Raw genomic sequence first — 20,373 nt, 5'->3', positions numbered from 1 at the left:
CCAAACGAGTGTTTCTTTTGTGAAAGTTTGGTACGGGTGAACAACACAGATTAGAGCTCAGACGAGCACTTGTCAGGGAAATAACCATAGAAAAGAGACAGGTTCGTAACGTTTTTTTTTGTGGGAAGAAAAAAAAGGTTAGGAACTAATTTGCATTGTTCTTTGCGTCTGTCACATTATTATACATATGCAATTCTCTACCTATATAAGAGCTGCCCCCCTCTCGTCCAGCTAGAATCATTATCAATAATTTCCCCTCTTTTTATCTGTGCCTAAACCTAAACATAGATTCCATGAACAAAGTTTCTTTCTTAGAACTGCACACCTGTGGAACTCTCTTCTGTTTGCTTGCTTTTCAGCTCACCACAATATGGTTGTCTTCAAGTCCAATGTAAACAAATTCTTGATTAGCCGTTCCTTTAAGTAATCCAATTTACCAAATTTCCACTACTAACGATTACTACGATATTGTCCCATTAACTATTGTACGCTCATTAACCCATTTCCTTGAGTGGCCTCTGGGCCTTGATAAGTAGTGACTCCTATGTAAAATAAAATGTAATTTATAAAACTTACTATGTCTGTGTGTCTGTCTCCATTTTTTTTCAAAGTGCATCTCCTCCGCTAGGCATTTTTTTTTGTGGACCATTGTTTTCCAGCTTTTTAATTGGTAAAAATAGCTGCTTAGGGATCAAAATTGAAAGAAGATGGAACTTGGCAGGCGTAAGTCGACTGAGATTTTTTTTTTTTTTTTTTGCGAAAATTTGGAAGGTTTCTTGGGCAGTTTGAACTTTCATTCTTCACAAACTTTATCTTTCATTGTGTTAAAAAAAATTGTTTGGATAAAAATTAAGTAATCAATCTGTCAATATTCCATTCAGTAATGTCCTAGCCTGCAGTGAACGAACACAAACTCCAGTTCACACATAAAAAGACAATATTTAAGTGGCCGACTACCAAAGTCTAAACACTAAATGGGTTGATTACTTTGTATGATAATTTTTGAAGAGATAAACTTCAATCAATAATTGTGTGATATTATTTTGTTCTAATATATCGATTTTTTTAACCGACATATAAGCAGCAGTTTTTTTTTTTTTTGATAATTAGGGCCATGACAACAGAATATTCGTATCATTGCTTTGACTCTCTAGTATATATCCGACACAGTTAATCAACCGAGAACCACATCACTCTACATAAAAACATGTAAAATATCAACTGATATATACTCGAGAGTCAAAACAATGAAAAGAATATGCTGTTGTCCTAGCCCTAGTGATAATACTATTCAACATCCACGCGTAGAAATATTTGAATTTTACAGAGGGTGCCAAAAGTAATGTCTCCTATTTTTTATTCCACCCAAATGGATCAGAGATGATTGAAAGTTGCATTTTTACGATGACTAAACTTATGCATTCATGACTTGAAAGCTTCATCTTTCGGTTGCAGATATTGACGGTGTGCGGCTCTAGGAAAGTAATCCCTGTCATGGACATGACATCAGAAGCAGAGATACATCATCGATTTCCCGGATAAAGGGCGTTGAGAATGGTGACAAATATGACAAATAATAGAAATCTCACCTGTCTATTTATGTATGTTTGTATGTCTGCCTAAAACTTTCGACAGAGGAAAAGGATTTTCACAAGATCAGTATTGTTTTGAAGCTCGGCCCTTCAGACGATAAATATGGAAAAATTGGCCCAAACCATTAATTTCTTTACCTTTAACTGGGCACTTTTCTACAGGGAGGGGTTGCTTCTTTGCGCTGATGTTTTCGAAAGTTATCCCCTCTTTTCAATTGACTAGCCTTAATTTAAACCTTCGTCACTTCCAGTTTGGCAGTAGACGTAACAGCAAAGACGTTACTTTTTTTCATGTTTTTTTTCTCCTTTGCAGTACAAGTTCGAGCCTGTCTGCCTGTCTACTACCACTTTTTTTTTTTTTTTTGCTCAACACACACCTCTAAACACCCAGGCAACGCCGGGCACACAGGCTAGTATAATATGATAAGAATTCTGCATTAATTAAATTCTGATATTTATGCATATTTTACGACCGGGCAATGTCGAGCTAGTATTCTATTATTATGCTAGTATTCTATATTGGTGATTTTAGCTGTGGAATTTCTCCATCTTGTTGAAATCATTCCTCTTCTCGCCATATACCACCACGTGTCTTCCAGAATTTGTCAAAACAACATACCACTGGTTACATACACATTGATCTCCTGACCAGCAGTAATTAGCACTTCCTGCACTGATGATTGTATAAGCATGAAACATGAAAAATATACAAATTGTTAATATTTACTTAAAAATAGTATCGTTTTAGAGCCCCTTAAAGAAATTGAAGTTGAATCCTGTTTAGGGAACAGAGAGAAAACGGTGAACTTTAGCGAATGCACATTATTCCAACTTCCTGTTGTTTAATACACTCATTGCCGTTGATTTCGACATGGGATTTCTGAGTACTTAATTTGCTTCCCTTTATATTTTAACTAGCATTTACATCATCAACATTCTGATCCACATCTGGCATCAATTGAAATGAATGGCTCTTGTCTTCAGGAGGCCTCAAGTTTTGACAAGCTTCTGGGCTTGACCATTACTCCTGATCTTAAATGGAACACGTACATCAAATCTGTTGCCAAGGCCGCTGGAAAAATGGTGGGATCTTTCTATCGATCCGGTAAATATCTCACTGCTGATGCTATTCTCTATCTATATGAGCCAGGTACGTCCAAGGATGGAATACTGTTGCCACATCTGGGCAGGAGCTGCTAGAAAGGACTTGTCCTGCCTTGATAGAGTTCAAAATAGACTTCGTAGCCTCGTAGGAGATGTCCTTTTCTCCTCCTTACAACCTCTATCTCACAGAAGAGATGTTGCGAGTTTGTCTCTGATGTATCGTTATTTTCATGGAAAGTGTTCGACTGAGCTTCAGTCTATGCTCCCCCCCCTCGCCTAAATTTCACAAGAAACACTCGTTTAGCTGAAAACACTATCAATAATCCCCCCCCCACTCTTTATCTGTGCCTAAACCTAAACGTAGATTCCATGAACAAAGCTTCTTTCTTAGAAGTGCACGCCTGTGGAATTGTCTTCCGTTTTCCTGCTTTCGGGCTGACTACAATATGGTTGTGTTCAAGTCTAAAGTAAATAAGTTCTTGATGAGCCGTTCCATATAAGTTATCAAATTTACCAAATTTTCATTACTAATGATTACTATATTGACCAACTTCTACTGTACACTCTTTAAGCCTTATCCTTGAGTGGCCTCTTGGCCTTGATAATGTGGTGATGCCTGTGTAAAAAAAAAAAAAAACGTTGCCCGGGTGTTTGGAGGTGTATGTTGAGCATAAAAAAAAAATGAAGCGGTTAATTTTTTTAACTTTGACCCCTTAACATTTATTGTTTTGGGGCTCAAATCAAGTTATAAAGTTAGATCCATGTCCAAGAAACCTATATCTAAAATTTCAAGTGTTTAGACCAAAAATTGTCAGAGGAGTTTGGTACAGTTTTCAAAGGTTAAATCGTTGACCTTTGACCCCTTAACAGGCAAATTTCTGGCCGAAAAACGATTACATAGATTTTTTCCAAATCTCAGTACCCTGTATATCAAATTTCGAGTCTGTAGACTAAAAATTGACAGAGTTATTTGGTAGGGAAATGTACACAGACAGACACACACACAGACAGACACACAGACACGTTCACTTTTATAGATATATAGATAGATAGATTGCCGGTGGCCTGTAAAAACAAGATTGGTTTTGTTGATTGCGTCCGAATCTCCTGACCAGCAGTAATTACAACTTCCTACACTGATGATTTCATAAGCATAAAATACTAGTGCATATAGGTATACAGATTGTTAATATTCATTTAAAGATATTATATTTGTGTATATGTATTTTATAGAGGGAATTAGATCTGGAGTCTAACGAGCAGAGTTTATTTTAATGTATTAATAAATGTTTTAATACTTTTAAAAGAACATTGCCCATTGTACTGTAGATATATATAATAAGCTCAATAGGTATATGTATTCTAGAGCTATATCAATATTGAGTAAAAAGATTAATAATTGTGAATTATGAATCAAAAGAAAAAACAAACAAAATCAACTTGAGTGTACGATCGTTTCGGAGACGATGCTCATTTTGATTAGAATTGACAATAATTATTGACAAAGGTTTTTTCTTGGAACATAATTTCCTGAAAAATTAGACACCAAAATAAAACTAGCATTTTTGTCGTAAGTAAGACGGATGTTTCTTATTAAATTTCAATAAGGAAATTTGTTTTAAGTTTGGTATATTTTTGGATATGCTGCTGTATCTTGTCTCCGAATTAAACAGCAGGAAGTTTTATTTTGGTGTCTTAAATTCACCCCCGTCCTGACCATTTTTGCTGATGAAGACAAAACGTTTGTCAATTATTGTCAATAATTTTTGGCAATTTTAATTAAAATAAACATTGTTTCAAAAACGATCGTACACTTAAATTGATTTGGTTTGTTTTTCCTTTTGAAACTGATTTATAATTCAGAATTATTGATTTTTTTTACTCATATATATATACAGGGTGGGCCAAAATAAGGATCCTATCTTTAAATTTGAATAACTTCCACAAAATAAAAGTTAAACTCACCAAACTTTATGTGTGTGTAGACTGACCCTTCCGAGATTTTTTTGAAATAAACAAAACAAATTTTGGCCGAAAAACACTTCTTAAAACTTACATGAATTTATGAATTTTGAAAAATAGGACCCTTATTTTGGCCCACCCTGTATATATATATATATATATATATATATATATATATATATATATATATATATGCGTTTTATGTTTTATGTCTTTTATGTGGTTTATATGTTTTATGGGTGTTTATGCTTTATATGTTTTATGCGTTTTATGTTTTGTGCATTTTATGTTTGTGTTTTATATGTTTTAAGTGTTTTATGCGTTTTATGTTTTATGCGCTTTATGCGTTTTAGGTCTATGTGTTTTATATGTTTTAAGTGTTTATGCGTTTTATATGTTTTATGCGTTTTATGTGTTTTATGCGTTTTATATGTTTTATGCGTTTTATGTGTTTTATATGTTTTATGCGTTTTATATGTTTTATGAGTTTTATATGTTTTATGCGTTTTATGTGTTTTATATGTTTTATGCGTTTTATGCGTTTTATGCGTTTTATATGTTTTATATGTTTTATGCGTTTTATATGTTTTATATGTTTTATGTTTTATGCGTTTTATGTGTTTTATGCGTTTTATATGTTTTATGCGTTTTATATGTTTTATGCGTTTTATGTTTTATGCGTTTTATGTGTTTTATGCGTTTTATGCGTTTTATATGTTTTATGCGTTTTATATGCTTTATGCGTTTTATGTGTTTTATATGTTTTATGCGTTTTATATGTTTTATGCGTTTTATATGTTTTATGCGTTTTATGTGTTTTATATGTTTTATGCGTTTTATATGTTTTATGCGTTTTATGTGTTTTATGCGTTTTATATGTTTTATATGTTTTATATGTTTTATGCGTTTTATATGTTTTATGCGTTTTATGTTTACATGTTTTATACTCGTAATGCTGTTTTTAAACAGATTTTAAATCCTTGATTGTAATTCCATGGAAATAAATATTTTTGGGACTTGCTGGTATTTTAAAAGGTTAACGGATTATCAACGGCCGGCTAGTGGGTGGAGTGGCGGGTGTGTCAAATCTTACGACCGCCCCGGGTGGCAAAAATATTTGCGACGCCATCATGTTAAGCTCCACAATGTGACGCTCTTTATTGATCCTTCTTATTTCGGCAATATATATTAGATCCAAAGCTATAAGTTTTCTCTATCGATCTAAACACTTGCTCACAAGTTGAGGTTATTCTCGATTTCTACGAGGTGTCCAAAAAGTCACTGAAGGGCTGTGAACTTCAATAGAATCGTTATTTTTGATTATATCTTTCTGTAATTTTAACACAATCTGCCTAAGACATTAAGATGTTTTTTTTTCTAAAATATGCAAAATTCAAACAATGTTTATTCATTAAAAATAATGTCTTTTAAATGTTGCCCATTTTCAGCTTCTCATATTTGTGCTCTTTCCAAAACATTATTCATGACAGATTGCAGAATCTCTGGATTGCGATTTAACTCCCTTATTTCGTTCCTGATGTTTTCCTTCAATTCTTTCAGAGTTTGGGGTTTGATAACATAGACTCTTTCTTTAAGATATCCCCACAAGAAAAAATTGGGGCTAGTCAAGTCTGGAGAACCCATAGTGAGAGATAATGTTGTCGCCAAAATTGATCCCTGATTTTGTTAAAACAATTTCACAATTTACATACGTTATTCGATGCTATACTTATTTACAATTAATTTTCGAAATATTATTTGTAAAATATCGGAAATAGAGAAAAAAAAAACTCATTAACTAGTGGGACCTGTGGAAATTCCACAAGGGATACTGATCCACATGTACTATATTGATGTTGGCATTCTGTAGATGTTCAGTGTAAATGGAGAAGCTCTGATATTATTGTAGCTCTTTTGTTAAAACTGCAAAAGTATTTATCTAAGCTAGCAGAGATACCTGGCATAGCCCGGTCATAATACATATACTTAACAAATACTTGTATACATATACTTATACAAATGCTTAAATATATTTTAATTTATCCAGATGTTGTATATATTATTATAGTCATATTTTCAAAAGTAAAAAAAAAAAAAGTATTTGGGTGCCATCAGCTAGAATCGAAAGCAAAACTGTAGCATTCAAAGCTGGTGACGTTACCACTGTACCAACGTGACACGCATATGAACTGATTAGAATTAAACTAAGATGAATGTACAAAATGTTTAACGATTCTTTTTCAATTTTAACCCATTTTTGACCCCTTACAATTTTAACCAACTAAAAACCCATAGGTGCTTCTACAGAATTGGGACAAGATTTTGTAGTCACTAAATGGAGTTTTCAGATCAAAAAAATGGTTTCAACTGATTTTTGTTTTTGTCAATTCTAATAAATTACAGGTGAAAAATTGCTGCCATCTTGTTTAAATCAAAACGGAAAATTAGACTAGTAGCTTCCAAATTATGCAGTCGAAATTACATGAATATTACTGAATTCTTAAACAAAACAACTTTGATCATGTTAGCAGGTGAAAAATTGCTGCCATCTTGTTTAAATCAAAACGGAAAATTAGACTAGTAGCTTCCAAATTATTCAGTCGAAATTACATGAATATTACTGAATTATTAAACAAAACAACTTTGATCATGTTAGCAGGTGAAAAATTGCTGCCATCTTGTTTAAATCAAAACGGAAAATTAGACTAGTAGCTTCCAAATTATGCAGTCGAAATTACATGAATATTACTGAATTCTTAAACAAAACAACTTTGATCATGTTAGCAGGTGAAAAATTGCTGCCATCTTGTTTAAATCAAAACGGAAAATTAGACTAGTAGCTTCCAAATTATGCAGTCGAAATTACATGAATATTACTGAATTCTTAAACAAAACAACTTTGATCATGTTAGCAGGTGAAAAATTGCTGCCATCTTGTTTAAATCAAAACGGAAAATTAGACTAGTAGCTTCCAAATTATGCAGTCGAAATTACATGAATATTACTGAATTCTTAAACAAAACAACTTTAATCATGTTAGCAGGTGAAAAATCGCTGTCGTCTTGTTTAAATCAAAACGGAAAATTAGACTAGTAGCTTCCAAATTATGCAGTCGAAATTACATGAATATTACTGAATTATTAAACAAAACAACTTTGATCATGTTAGCAGGTGAAAAATTGCTGCCATCTTGTTTAAATCAAAACGGAAAATTAGACTAGTAGCTTCCAAATTATGCAGTCGAAATTACCTGAATATTACTGAATTCTTAAACAAAACAACTTTAATCATGTTAGCAGGTGAAAAATTGCTGCCATCTTGTTTAAATCAAAACGGAAAATTAGACTAGTAGCTTCCAAATTATGCAGTCGAAATTACCTGAATATTACTGAATTCTTAAACAAAACAACTTTAATCATGTTAGCAGGTGAAAAATTGCTGCCATCTTGTTTAAATCAAAACGGAAAATTAGACTAGTAGCTTCCAAATTATGCAGTCGAAATTACATGAATATTACTGAATTCTTAAACAAAACAACTTTGATCATGTTAGCAGGTGAAAAATTGCTGCCATCTTGTTTAAATCAAAACGGAAAATTAGACTAGTAGCTTCCAAATTATGCAGTCGAAATTACATGAATATTACTGAATTCTTAAACAAAACAACTATGATCATGTTAGCAGGTGAAAAATTGCTGCCATCTTGTTTAAATCAAAACGGAAAATTAGACTAGTAGCTTCCAAATTATGCAGTCGAAATTACCTGAATATTACTGAATTCTTAAACAAAACAACTTTAATCATGTTAGCAGGTGAAAAATTGCTGCCATCTTGTTTAAATCAAAACGGAAAATTAGACTAGTAGCTTCCAAATTATGCAGTCGAAATTACCTGAATATTACTGAATTCTTAAACAAAACAACTTTAATCATGTTAGCAGGTGAAAAATTGCTGCCATCTTGTTTAAATCAAAACGGAAAATTAGACTAGTAGCTTCCAAATTATGCAGTCGAAATTACATGAATATTACTGAATTCTTAAACAAAACAACTTTGATCATGTTAGCAGGTGAAAAATTGCTGCCATCTTGTTTAAATCAAAACGGAAAATTAGACTAGTAGCTTCCAAATTATGCAGTCGAAATTACATGAATATTACTGAATTCTTAAACAAAACAACTATGATCATGTTAGCAGGTGAAAAATTGCTGCCATCTTGTTTAAATCAAAACGGAAAATTAGACTAGTAGCTTCCAAATTATGCAGTCGAAATTACATGAATATTACTGAATTCTTAAACAAAACAACTTTAATCATGTTAGCAGGTGAAAAATCGCTGTCGTCTTGTTTAAATCAAAACGGAAAATTAGACTAGTAGCTTCCAAATTATGCAGTCGAAATTACATGAATATTACTGAATTATTAAACAAAACAACTTTGATCATGTTAGCAGGTGAAAAATTGCTGCCATCTTGTTTAAATCAAAACGGAAAATTAGACTAGTAGCTTCCAAATTATGCAGTCGAAATTACCTGAATATTACTGAATTCTTAAACAAAACAACTTTAATCATGTTAGCAGGTGAAAAATTGCTGCCATCTTGTTTAAATCAAAACGGAAAATTAGACTAGTAGCTTCCAAATTATGCAGTCGAAATTACCTGAATATTACTGAATTCTTAAACAAAACAACTTTAATCATGTTAGCAGGTGAAAAATTGCTGCCATCTTGTTTAAATCAAAACGGAAAATTAGACTAGTAGCTTCCAAATTATGCAGTCGAAATTACATGAATATTACTGAATTCTTAAACAAAACAACTTTGATCATGTTAGCAGGTGAAAAATTGCTGCCATCTTGTTTAAATCAAAACGGAAAATTAGACTAGTAGCTTCCAAATTATGCAGTCGAAATTACATGAATATTACTGAATTCTTAAACAAAACAACTTTGATCATGTTAGCAGGTGAAAAATTGCTGCCATCTTGTTTAAATCAAAACGGAAAATTAGACTAGTAGCTTCCAAATTATGCAGTCGAAATTACATGAATATTACTGAATTCTTAAACAAAACAACTTTAATCATGTTAGCAGGTGAAAAATCGCTGTCGTCTTGTTTAAATCAAAACGGAAAATTAGACTAGTAGCTTCCAAATTATGCAGTCGAAATTACATGAATATTACTGAATTATTAAACAAAACAACTTTGATCATGTTAGCAGGTGAAAAATTGCTGCCATCTTGTTTAAATCAAAACGGAAAATTAGACTAGTAGCTTCCAAATTATGCAGTCGAAATTACCTGAATATTACTGAATTCTTAAACAAAACAACTTTAATCATGTTAGCAGGTGAAAAATTGCTGCCATCTTGTTTAAATCAAAACGGAAAATTAGACTAGTAGCTTCCAAATTATGCAGTCGAAATTACCTGAATATTACTGAATTCTTAAACAAAACAACTTTAATCATGTTAGCAGGTGAAAAATTGCTGCCATCTTGTTTAAATCAAAACGGAAAATTAGACTAGTAGCTTCCAAATTATGCAGTCGAAATTACATGAATATTACTGAATTCTTAAACAAAACAACTTTAATCATGTTAGCAGGTGAAAAATTGCTGCCATCTTGTTTAAATCAAAACGGAAAATAAGACTAGTAGCTTCCAAATTATGCAGTCGAAATTACATGAATATTACTGAATTCTTAAACAAAACAACTTTAATCATGTTAGCAGGTGAAAAATTGCTGCCATCTTGTTTAAATCAAAACGGAAAATTAGACTAGTAGCTTCCAAATTATGCAGTCGAAATTACCTGAATATTACTGAATTCTTAAACAAAACAACTTTAATCATGTTAGCAGGTGAAAAATTGCTGCCATCTTGTTTAAATCAAAACGGAAAATTAGACTAGTAGCTTCCAAATTATGCAGTCGAAATTACCTGAATATTACTGAATTCTTAAACAAAACAACTTTAATCATGTTAGCAGGTGAAAAATTGCTGCCATCTTGTTTAAATCAAAACGGAAAATTAGACTAGTAGCTTCCAAATTATGCAGTCGAAATTACATGAATATTACTGAATTCTTAAACAAAACAACTTTAATCATGTTAGCAGGTGAAAAATTGCTGCCATCTTGTTTAAATCAAAACGGAAAATAAGACTAGTAGCTTCCAAATTATGCAGTCGAAATTACATGAATATTACTGAATTCTTAAACAAAACAACTTTAATCATGTTAGCAGGTGAAAAATTGCTGCCATCTTGTTTAAATCAAAACGGAAAATTAGACTAGTAGCTTCCAAATTATGCAGTCGAAATTACATGAATATTACTGAATTCTTAAACAAAACAACTTTAATCATGTTAGCAGGTGAAAAATTGCTGCCATCTTGTTTAAATCAAAACGGAAAATTAGACTAGTAGCTTCCAAATTATGCAGTCGAAATTACATGAATATTACTGAATTCTTAAACAAAACAACTTTAATCATGTTAGCAGGTGAAAAATTGCTTCCATCTTGTTTAAATCAAAACGGAAAATTAGACTAGTAGCTTCCAAATTATGCAGTCGAAATTACCTGAATATTACTGAATTATTAAACAAAACAACTTTAATCATGTTAGCAGGTGAAAAATTGCTGCCATCTTGTTTAAATCAAAACGGAAAATTAGACTAGTAGCTTCCAAATTGTGCAGTCGAAATTACATGAATATTACTGAATTATTAAACAAAACAACTTTAATCATGTTATCAGGTGAAAAATTGCTGCGATCTTGTTTAAATCAAAACGGAAAATTAGACTAGTAGCTTCCAAATTATGCAGTCGAAATTACATGAATATTACTGAATTATTAAACAAAACAACTTTAATCATGTTAGCAGGTGAAAAATTGCTGCCATCTTGTTTAAATCAAAACGGAAAATTAGACTAGTAGCTTCCAAATTATGCAGTCGAAATTACCTGAATATTACTGAATTATTAAACAAAACAACTTTAATCATGTTAGCAGGTGAAAAATTGCTGCCATCTTGTTTAAATCAAAACGGAAAATTAGACTAGTAGCTTCCAAATTATGCAGTCGAAATTACCTGAATATTACTGAATTCTTAAACAAAACAACTTTGATCATGTTAGCAGGTGAAAAATTGCTGCCATCTTGTTTAAATCAAAACGGAAAATTAGACTAGTAGCTTCCAAATTATGCAGTCGAAATTACATGAATATTACTGAATTCTTAAACAAAACAACTTTGATCATGTTAGCAGGTGAAAAATTGCTGCCATCTTGTTTAAATCAAAACGGAAAATTAGACTAGTAGCTTCCAAATTATGCAGTCGAAATTACATGAATATTACTGAATTCTTAAACAAAACAACTTTGATCATGTTAGCAGGTGAAAAATTGCTGCCATCTTGTTTAAATCAAAACGGAAAATTAGACTAGTAGCTTCCAAATTATGCAGTCGAAATTACCTGAATATTACTGAATTCTTAAACAAAACAACTTTGATCATGGTTAGCAGGTGAAAAATTGCTGCCATCTTGTTTAAATCAAAACGGAAAATTAGACTAGTAGCTTCCAAATTATGCAGTCGAAATTACCTGAATATTACTGAATTCTTAAACAAAACAACTTTGATCATGTTAGCAGGTGAAAAATTGCTGCCATCTTGTTTAAATCAAAACGGAAAATTAGACTAGTAGCTTCCAAATTATGCAGTCGAAATTACATGAATATTACTGAATTCTTAAACAAAACAACTTTGATCATGTTAGCAGGTGAAAAATTGCTGCCATCTTGTTTAAATCAAAACGGAAAATTAGACTAGTAGCTTCCAAATTATGCAGTCGAAATTACATGAATATTACTGAATTATTAAACAAAACAACTTTGATCATGTTAGCAGGTGAAAAATTGCTGCCATCTTGTTTAAATCAAAACGGAAAATTAGACTAGTAGCTTCCAAATTATGCAGTCGAAATTACATGAATATTACTGAATTCTTAAACAAAACAACTTTGATCATGTTAGCAGGTGAAAAATTGCTGCCATCTTGTTTAAATCAAAACGGAAAATTAGACTAGTAGCTTCCAAATTATGCAGTCGAAATTACATGAATATTACTGAATTATTAAACAAAACAACTTTGATCATGTTAGCAGGTGAAAAATTGCTGCCATCTTGTTTAAATCAAAACGGAAAATTAGACTAGTAGCTTCCAAATTATGCAGTCGAAATTACATGAATATTACTGAATTCTTAAACAAAACAACTTTGATCATGTTAGCAGGTGAAAAATTGCTGCCATCTTGTTTAAATCAAAACGGAAAATTAGACTAGTAGCTTCCAAATTATGCAGTCGAAATTACATGAATATTACTGAATTCTTAAACAAAACAACTTTGATCATGTTAGCAGGTGAAAAATTGCTGCCATCTTGTTTAAATCAAAACGGAAAATTAGACTAGTAGCTTCCAAATTATGCAGTCGAAATTACATGAATATTACTGAATTCTTAAACAAAACAACTTTAATCATGTTAGCAGGTGAAAAATCGCTGTCGTCTTGTTTAAATCAAAACGGAAAATTAGACTAGTAGCTTCCAAATTATGCAGTCGAAATTACATGAATATTACTGAATTATTAAACAAAACAACTTTGATCATGTTAGCAGGTGAAAAATTGCTGCCATCTTGTTTAAATCAAAACGGAAAATAAGACTAGTAGCTTCCAAATTATGCAGTTGAAATTACATGAATATTACTGAATTATTAAACAAAACAACTTTAATCATTTTAGCAGGTGAAAAATTGCTGCCATCTTGTTTAAATCAAAACGGAAAATAAGACTAGTAGCTTCCAAATTATGGAGTCGAAATTACATGAATATTACTGAATTATTAAACAAAACAACTTTGATCATGTTAGCAGGTGAAAAATTGCTGCCATCTTGTTTAAATCAAAACGGAAAATTAGACTAGTAGCTTCCAAATTATGCAGTCGAAATTACCTGAATATTACTGAATTCTTAAACAAAACAACTATGATCATGTTAGCAGGTGAAAAATTGCTGCCATCTTGTTTAAATCAAAACGGAAAATTAGACTAGTAGCTTCCAAATTATGCAGTCGAAATTACATGAATATTACTGAATTATTAAACAAAACAACTTTGATCATGTTAGCAGGTGAAAAATTGCTGCCATCTTGTTTAAATCAAAACGGAAAATTAGACTAGTAGCTTCCAAATTATGCAGTCGAAATTACATGAATATTACTGAATTATTAAACAAAACAACTTTAATCATGTTAGCAGGTGAAAAATTGCTGCCATATTGTTTAAATCAAAACGGAAAATTAGACTAGTAGCTTCCAAATTATGCAGTCGAAATTACATGAATATTACTGAATTATTAAACAAAACAACTTTAATCATGTTAGCAGGTGAAAAATTGCTGCCATCTTGTTTAAATCAAAACGGAAAATTAGACTAGTAGCTTCCAAATTATGCAGTCGAAATTACATGAATATTACTGAATTCTTAAACAAAACAACTTTGATCATGTTAGCAGGTGAAAAATTGCTGCCATCTTGTTTAAATCAAAACGGAAAATTAGACTAGTAGCTTCCAAATTATGCAGTCGAAATTACCTGAATATTACTGAATTCTTAAACAAAACAACTTTAATCATGTTAGCAGGTGAAAAATTGCTGCCATCTTGTTTAAATCAAAACGGAAAATTAGACTAGTAGCTTCCAAATTGTGCAGTCGAAATTACATGAATATTACTGAATTATTAAACAAAACAACTTTAATCATGTTAGCAGGTGAAAAATTGCTGCAATCTTGTTTAAATCAAAACGGAAAATTAGACTAGTAGCTTCCAAATTATGCAGTCGAAATTACATGAATATTACTGAATTATTAAACAAAACAACTTTGATCATGTTAGCAGGTGAAAAATTGCTGCCATCTTGTTTAAATCAAAACGGAAAATTAGACTAGTAGCTTCCAAATTATGCAGTCGAAATTACATGAATATTACTGAATTATTAAACAAAACAACTTTGATCATGTTAGCAGGTGAAAAATTGCTGCCATCTTGTTTAAATCAAAACGGAAAATTAGACTAGTAGCTTCCAAATTATGCAGTCGAAATTACATGAATATTACTGAATTATTAAACAAAACAACTTTAATCATGTTAGCAGGTGAAAAATTAATTTTCAAAATATTATTTGTAAAATTAATTTTCAAAATATTATTTGTAAAATTAATTTTCAAAATATTATTTGTAAAATTAATTTTCAAAATATTATTTGTAAAATTAATTTTCAAAATATTATTTGTAAAATATCTGAAATAGAGAAAAAAAAAACCCATTAATGATAAAATGACAAATATTTTCAACCGTTTAATGACTTTCTGGACACCCTGTACAAATCTACCATCAGGCCATATATGGAGTATTGTTATTATTAGAGCTGTGACAACGGCATGTTCTTTTCATTTGTTTTGACTCTTGAGTATATATCCGTTAATATCTTATATGCTTTTATATAGACGAATGTGGTTCTCGCTTGATTGAGTGTGCCTAACTGTTGTTGGATATACACCCGAGAGTCAAGAGAATGGAAAGAATATTCTGTTCTCACAGCCTAGTTATCATATTGGAGATGGTGAATTTGTCTTATTTGAGGCTTCTGTATAAGGCGAAGAAACGTATCTGTAATTTAATTGGCCCGTCGTTGCTAGTCTCAGTCTTTTTTTTCTGTGACTTGTTCTCTTTCAGTGGAGGAGAAATCCTTCACGACTGAGACAATTTTTATTTTTGTACCTTTTCTCCACGTTAAAAAACGACCCTGGTGTCTAACTCTGTCCCGTGGGGAGGCATAGTAAATAGGAACTAAAAAAGGTAGTCTAACCATTTTGTTTCTTTTTTTATTTTTTAAAGTCTTCTTCCGTAGTTGAGTACAATCATTTTTATCTGTTCTTCAGATGCTGCACTTCTATTTCTTGTTCTCTTTCGGTGGAGGAGAAATCCTTCACGACTGAGACAATTTTTATTTTTGTACCTTTTCTCCACGTTAAAAAACGACCCTGGTGTCTAACTCTGTCCCGTGGGGAGGCATAGTAAATAGGTACTATTATGACGTGTTCTTCAGAATTGTCTGATCCATTCTCTGCTTCCTTTGTTTCAGCTCGTTTGACTCGTTGGTCTAGTGGTCTCCATCAATTCGCTGTTTTGATACATCTTTCCATTCTAGTAGCTTATTGTCAAAGGCTGCAGTTTTATAGAACTCCCTTCCTGCTGACAGTTTTCTTTCTACCTATAACTTCTGTACTTTGAAAACTAAGGTCAATAGGCATCCCCTCTCTTTACGACCATCTTTCATTCTTGTCAAGTTATTACAGCAAGTCGCTTCACGCCTTGCCTGGGGCGATCCTCCCCCAATAAATGCTATATATGGATAAAGTACAAAATATGCAATGTGGGGGGCGGATAACATAGTAGTTCGAAGTAAGATATACAGGGTGCGCCAATAAAATATATGCACTCTTTAAATTATTTCAACTTGCTACATGAATACGCTATACCACGTTCCCAAGAGATGTTTTGGAATAAACGAATGGCACTTCCAGCAGTATGGAGCACTCCCCCACTATCATCATGACGTAAGAGCATCTCTTGATAGTCACCTGAGAAACAGATAGGTAGCACGAAGAGGAAGTATTGAGTACTGTCCACGCTCACTGGATTTGACCCCCTCCTCAGGGATTTTTCTCTTTTTTGGGGCAGGAGATGGGGGGGGGGCATGTTAAACACAGGGTCCACACCATAAAACAAGCTACAATGAATGAGTTGAAAGTAGTCATCATGACGTATGAGCATCTCTTGATAGTCACCTGAGAAACAGATAGGTAGGACGAAGATGAAGTATCGAGTACTGTCCACGCTCGTCGAATTTGGCCCCCTTCCTGGATTTTTCTCTTTTCTAGGGGGTGGAGTTGGATAGGTGAGAGCATATTAAACACTAGGTTCACGACTACAAAACGAGCTACAATGAATGAGTTGAAAGCAACCATTGAAAGAAGATGTGTCAACATACTAATTGAACTGATCAGGAACGTTTTCGATTCAATCAGCGAGCTTTGTCAGCTGTTCATGGACCACCATGGCCAATAATTTGAACACTTTCGATAATTAGTTGGTTTCTATATTTGTTCACAGTATTTTGATGTATGAAACGCATTTCTTATTATTAATGTTGGTTTTATGGTCATTTAAAGAGTGTATACATTTTATTGGGGCACCATATATATATATATATATATATATATATATATATACTTGCAAAAACCAAAAACAACAAGGAAAAAGATTACATCATATTTGTATTTTTTCGAACGTTACAAATGTTTCGACATCAACTAGACAATTTTAAACTTTATATTGTTCAAAAATTTTCGAGGTTGGCATTTCGTCAGACTTATTGAAAGAAATACAAGGTTAATAAAATCTGAACATGTTTTCCTCCTGTTATTAACGGTATCCCGCAGTGTGACCCGTCTCGTTATGTTTTGATTAATCTTCTTCCGCCTATATGATAGAAAAATTTTATTATTAAAAATTTATTCAAATTCAAATCCGACTTCAATTACAAAAACCATTGCATTTTCCATCGAAATCGGATGCCGAGGTTTTATTGCGAATTAAACCTCCACATTTTTTAATAATCTTTTTTTTTCTCCGTCAGACAAATAAAAAAATACGCAAAGAAAATCCAAGAAAAAACTCTATCTACATCATCCAAAACAGTCTGGTGGTATCGCGAGGTACTGCTGGGGTGCCCTGAGCTATTAGTAATGATGCTCCGGCACCGAAACCATGCCTGAACCCAGCGTCATCATGAGAGAAATGCTTTGTTGGAAGCAGTGCTGCTGTAAAAGCAACAGTTATTGTATATAAAAAAAATTATATAATAAAAAAAATTATATAATAGAAAAAAAAGGAAGTTAGCCTGCACAATTAACTCCGCTGAATAAGGTCTTTCAATTTTTTATTTTTACTCCTTGTCGAATAATTAAAATTTTCAAAAATAAGATTTTTCTATTTTATTTCACTAATATTTCGTTTTAGAATTTATTGAGCTTTTACATCTGGTTTAAATTATTATATAAATATTTCTATAATTATAATAGTTATATATTTTTTCTATTTGTAAACTGAAGATTATCCTTTATATATATATATATATATATATATATATATATATATATATATGTATATATATATATATATATATAATGTAACAGGTAAGTAATATTATGAAATACACATTTCTAATGCTGTCTATATACTATACATAATATACTTATATAAATCTGTATAATATGTACAGTATATAATATACATAAGAGATATATATATATATATGATATATATAGAATATATACATATATGTATATATATGTGATATATATATATTTGATATATATATATAATATATATATACATTCAATATATAGAATATATATAAATATATATATATAAAATATATCGAGAGATAATCTATATAGAATATATATATATATATATATGAAATATATTGAGAGATAATCTATATAAAATATGTATATATATATATATATATTATATATATACATATATGAAATATATCTAGAGATAATCCATATAGAATATATATATATAATATCGAGAAATAATCTATATAGAATATATATATATATATATATTTATATATATATATATATATATAAAATATATCGAGAGATAATATATATACAATATATATATATATCATATATCAAGAGATAATATATATAGAATATATATATATATATATATAAAATATATCGTGATATAATATATATAGAATATATATATATATATATATATATATATATATATATATATATATAAATTGGGCGAACAATATATTTTAATATTTTAGTATTTCATATTTATTTAATAATAAAAGATAAAAAATCTGGAGAAATAGATAAATTTGAATCAAGCGATTGTCGTCACTAAAATACGAATATTTTTATTTAACAATAGAACATTCACACACACACACACACACACACACACACATATATATTATATATATACACACATGCGTATATATATATATATATATGAATGTTCATATATATATATATATATACACATGCGTATATATATATATATATATGAATGTTCATATGTATATATATATATACACACATGCGTATATATATATATATATATATGAATGTTCATATGTATATATATATATATACACACATGCGTGTATATATATATATATATATATGAATGTTCATATGTATATATATATATACACACATGCGTGTATATATATATATATATATATGAATGTTCATATGTATATATATATATACACACATGCGTATATATATATATATATATATGAATGTTCATATGTATATATATATATACACACATGCGTATATATATATATATATATATATATATATATATGAATGTTCATATATATATATACACACATGCGTATATATATATATATATATATATGAATGTTCATATGTATATATATATATATACACAGACACATGCGTATATATATGAATGTTCATATGTATGAAAACCATATATATATATATATATATATATATATATATATATATATATATATAAATTGTTATTTATAATATGTTAACACCTGATTAATATGTTGAGTGGAATCGTTTAAGGTAAGTTTTAAGCTTTGTAGAAACCAACCAGCATTACGAAAAGCGTGGCAAGGTCACTCGATACTTTCCGGGCTGAGCTTTTACTGGCATCGAATTTAAAATTGATTTTTTCATCGGGATCATTTCTGATTTCATTGCCATCTTTCACGCTGCTTCGTCCGGCTGATGTAGCCAGGCTCATCTTGGTGGGAGACGTGGTCGGTACAGTCTTCTTTCCCTCTGATGGGAAAACACTGAACGATTGAACGGTGGATTTTTCAAGACTGGGTTCCGCTGGCATTTCTGGTTCCGTCTGCTGTTTTTCGTCACCGAGAGTTGGAACCCACGTGGTACGACCCGGCTCATCGGAAACGTCAGCTGGTGCGGAAGTTTGTGTCTCTTCCTTCCTTGGCGCTTTATCGCTTGAAAGGGTTCCGTTGGAAACGTTCGGGGTATGCGCTCCCTCATCGATTACAACTGGAAATAAATAATAATGGTAAAACAAAAATCAATAAAAAATGATCACAAATTGAAGATGATTTTTAGAGGAGTAATAAACGTTGGCAGGTATAAAATTCTATTCTCACTTTAATTTCATTATCTCTTTTAAAACCTTTTCTCCTCGAGTGGCCATATATATATATATATATATATATATATATATATATATATATATATATATATATATATATATATTTATAAAATATATATGGCGATTAAGCTACACTGAATATTCGGCGTTTCATCCACTCTAGGATTCGTCAGGCTTATGCGCGAATTCTGTGGTTGTTTCTCGCCGAATATTCAGTGTAGCTTAATCGCCATATAGATTTTATAAATTACTAACTAGCTCTACCTACGTATTGAGCACTTTTGAAGTAAATACTTAAAGTTTACGCATTAATCTATACTTTCGTATATTAATTTTTATGTGAGTAAATAAAATAGTTATATATATATATCTATATATATATA

The 20,373-nt window shown here is 30.9% G+C and overlaps 1 protein-coding gene across 2 annotated transcripts in view; it reads right to left on the bottom strand.

Annotated features, from left to right (window-relative positions):
• Positions 1–17,038: 17,038 nt before the first annotated feature.
• The window catches only part of LOC145269231 (uncharacterized), a 41,615-nt gene continuing 38,280 nt past the window's right edge, over positions 17,039–20,373 (bottom strand). The window contains exon 6 of one of the 2 annotated variants that reach the window (XM_080124852.1): positions 17,039–19,875. In XM_080124852.1, coding sequence (XP_079980978.1) covers positions 19,427–19,875 — 449 coding nt within the window. In that variant the 3' untranslated portion in view covers positions 17,039–19,426. The remainder of the gene's footprint in view (positions 19,876–20,373) is intronic. The other variant, XM_080124853.1, reaches the window with a different exon arrangement.

The sequence above is a fragment of the Euprymna scolopes genome, chromosome 45 (assembly GCF_053919585.1).
Source record: "Euprymna scolopes isolate OS-2025 chromosome 45, ASM5391958v1, whole genome shotgun sequence".
Taxonomy (NCBI): Eukaryota; Metazoa; Mollusca; class Cephalopoda; order Sepiida; family Sepiolidae; genus Euprymna; species Euprymna scolopes.
The sequence above is the reverse complement of the archived record's forward strand: the minus strand, read 5'-3'. Positions and strand labels throughout refer to the sequence as shown.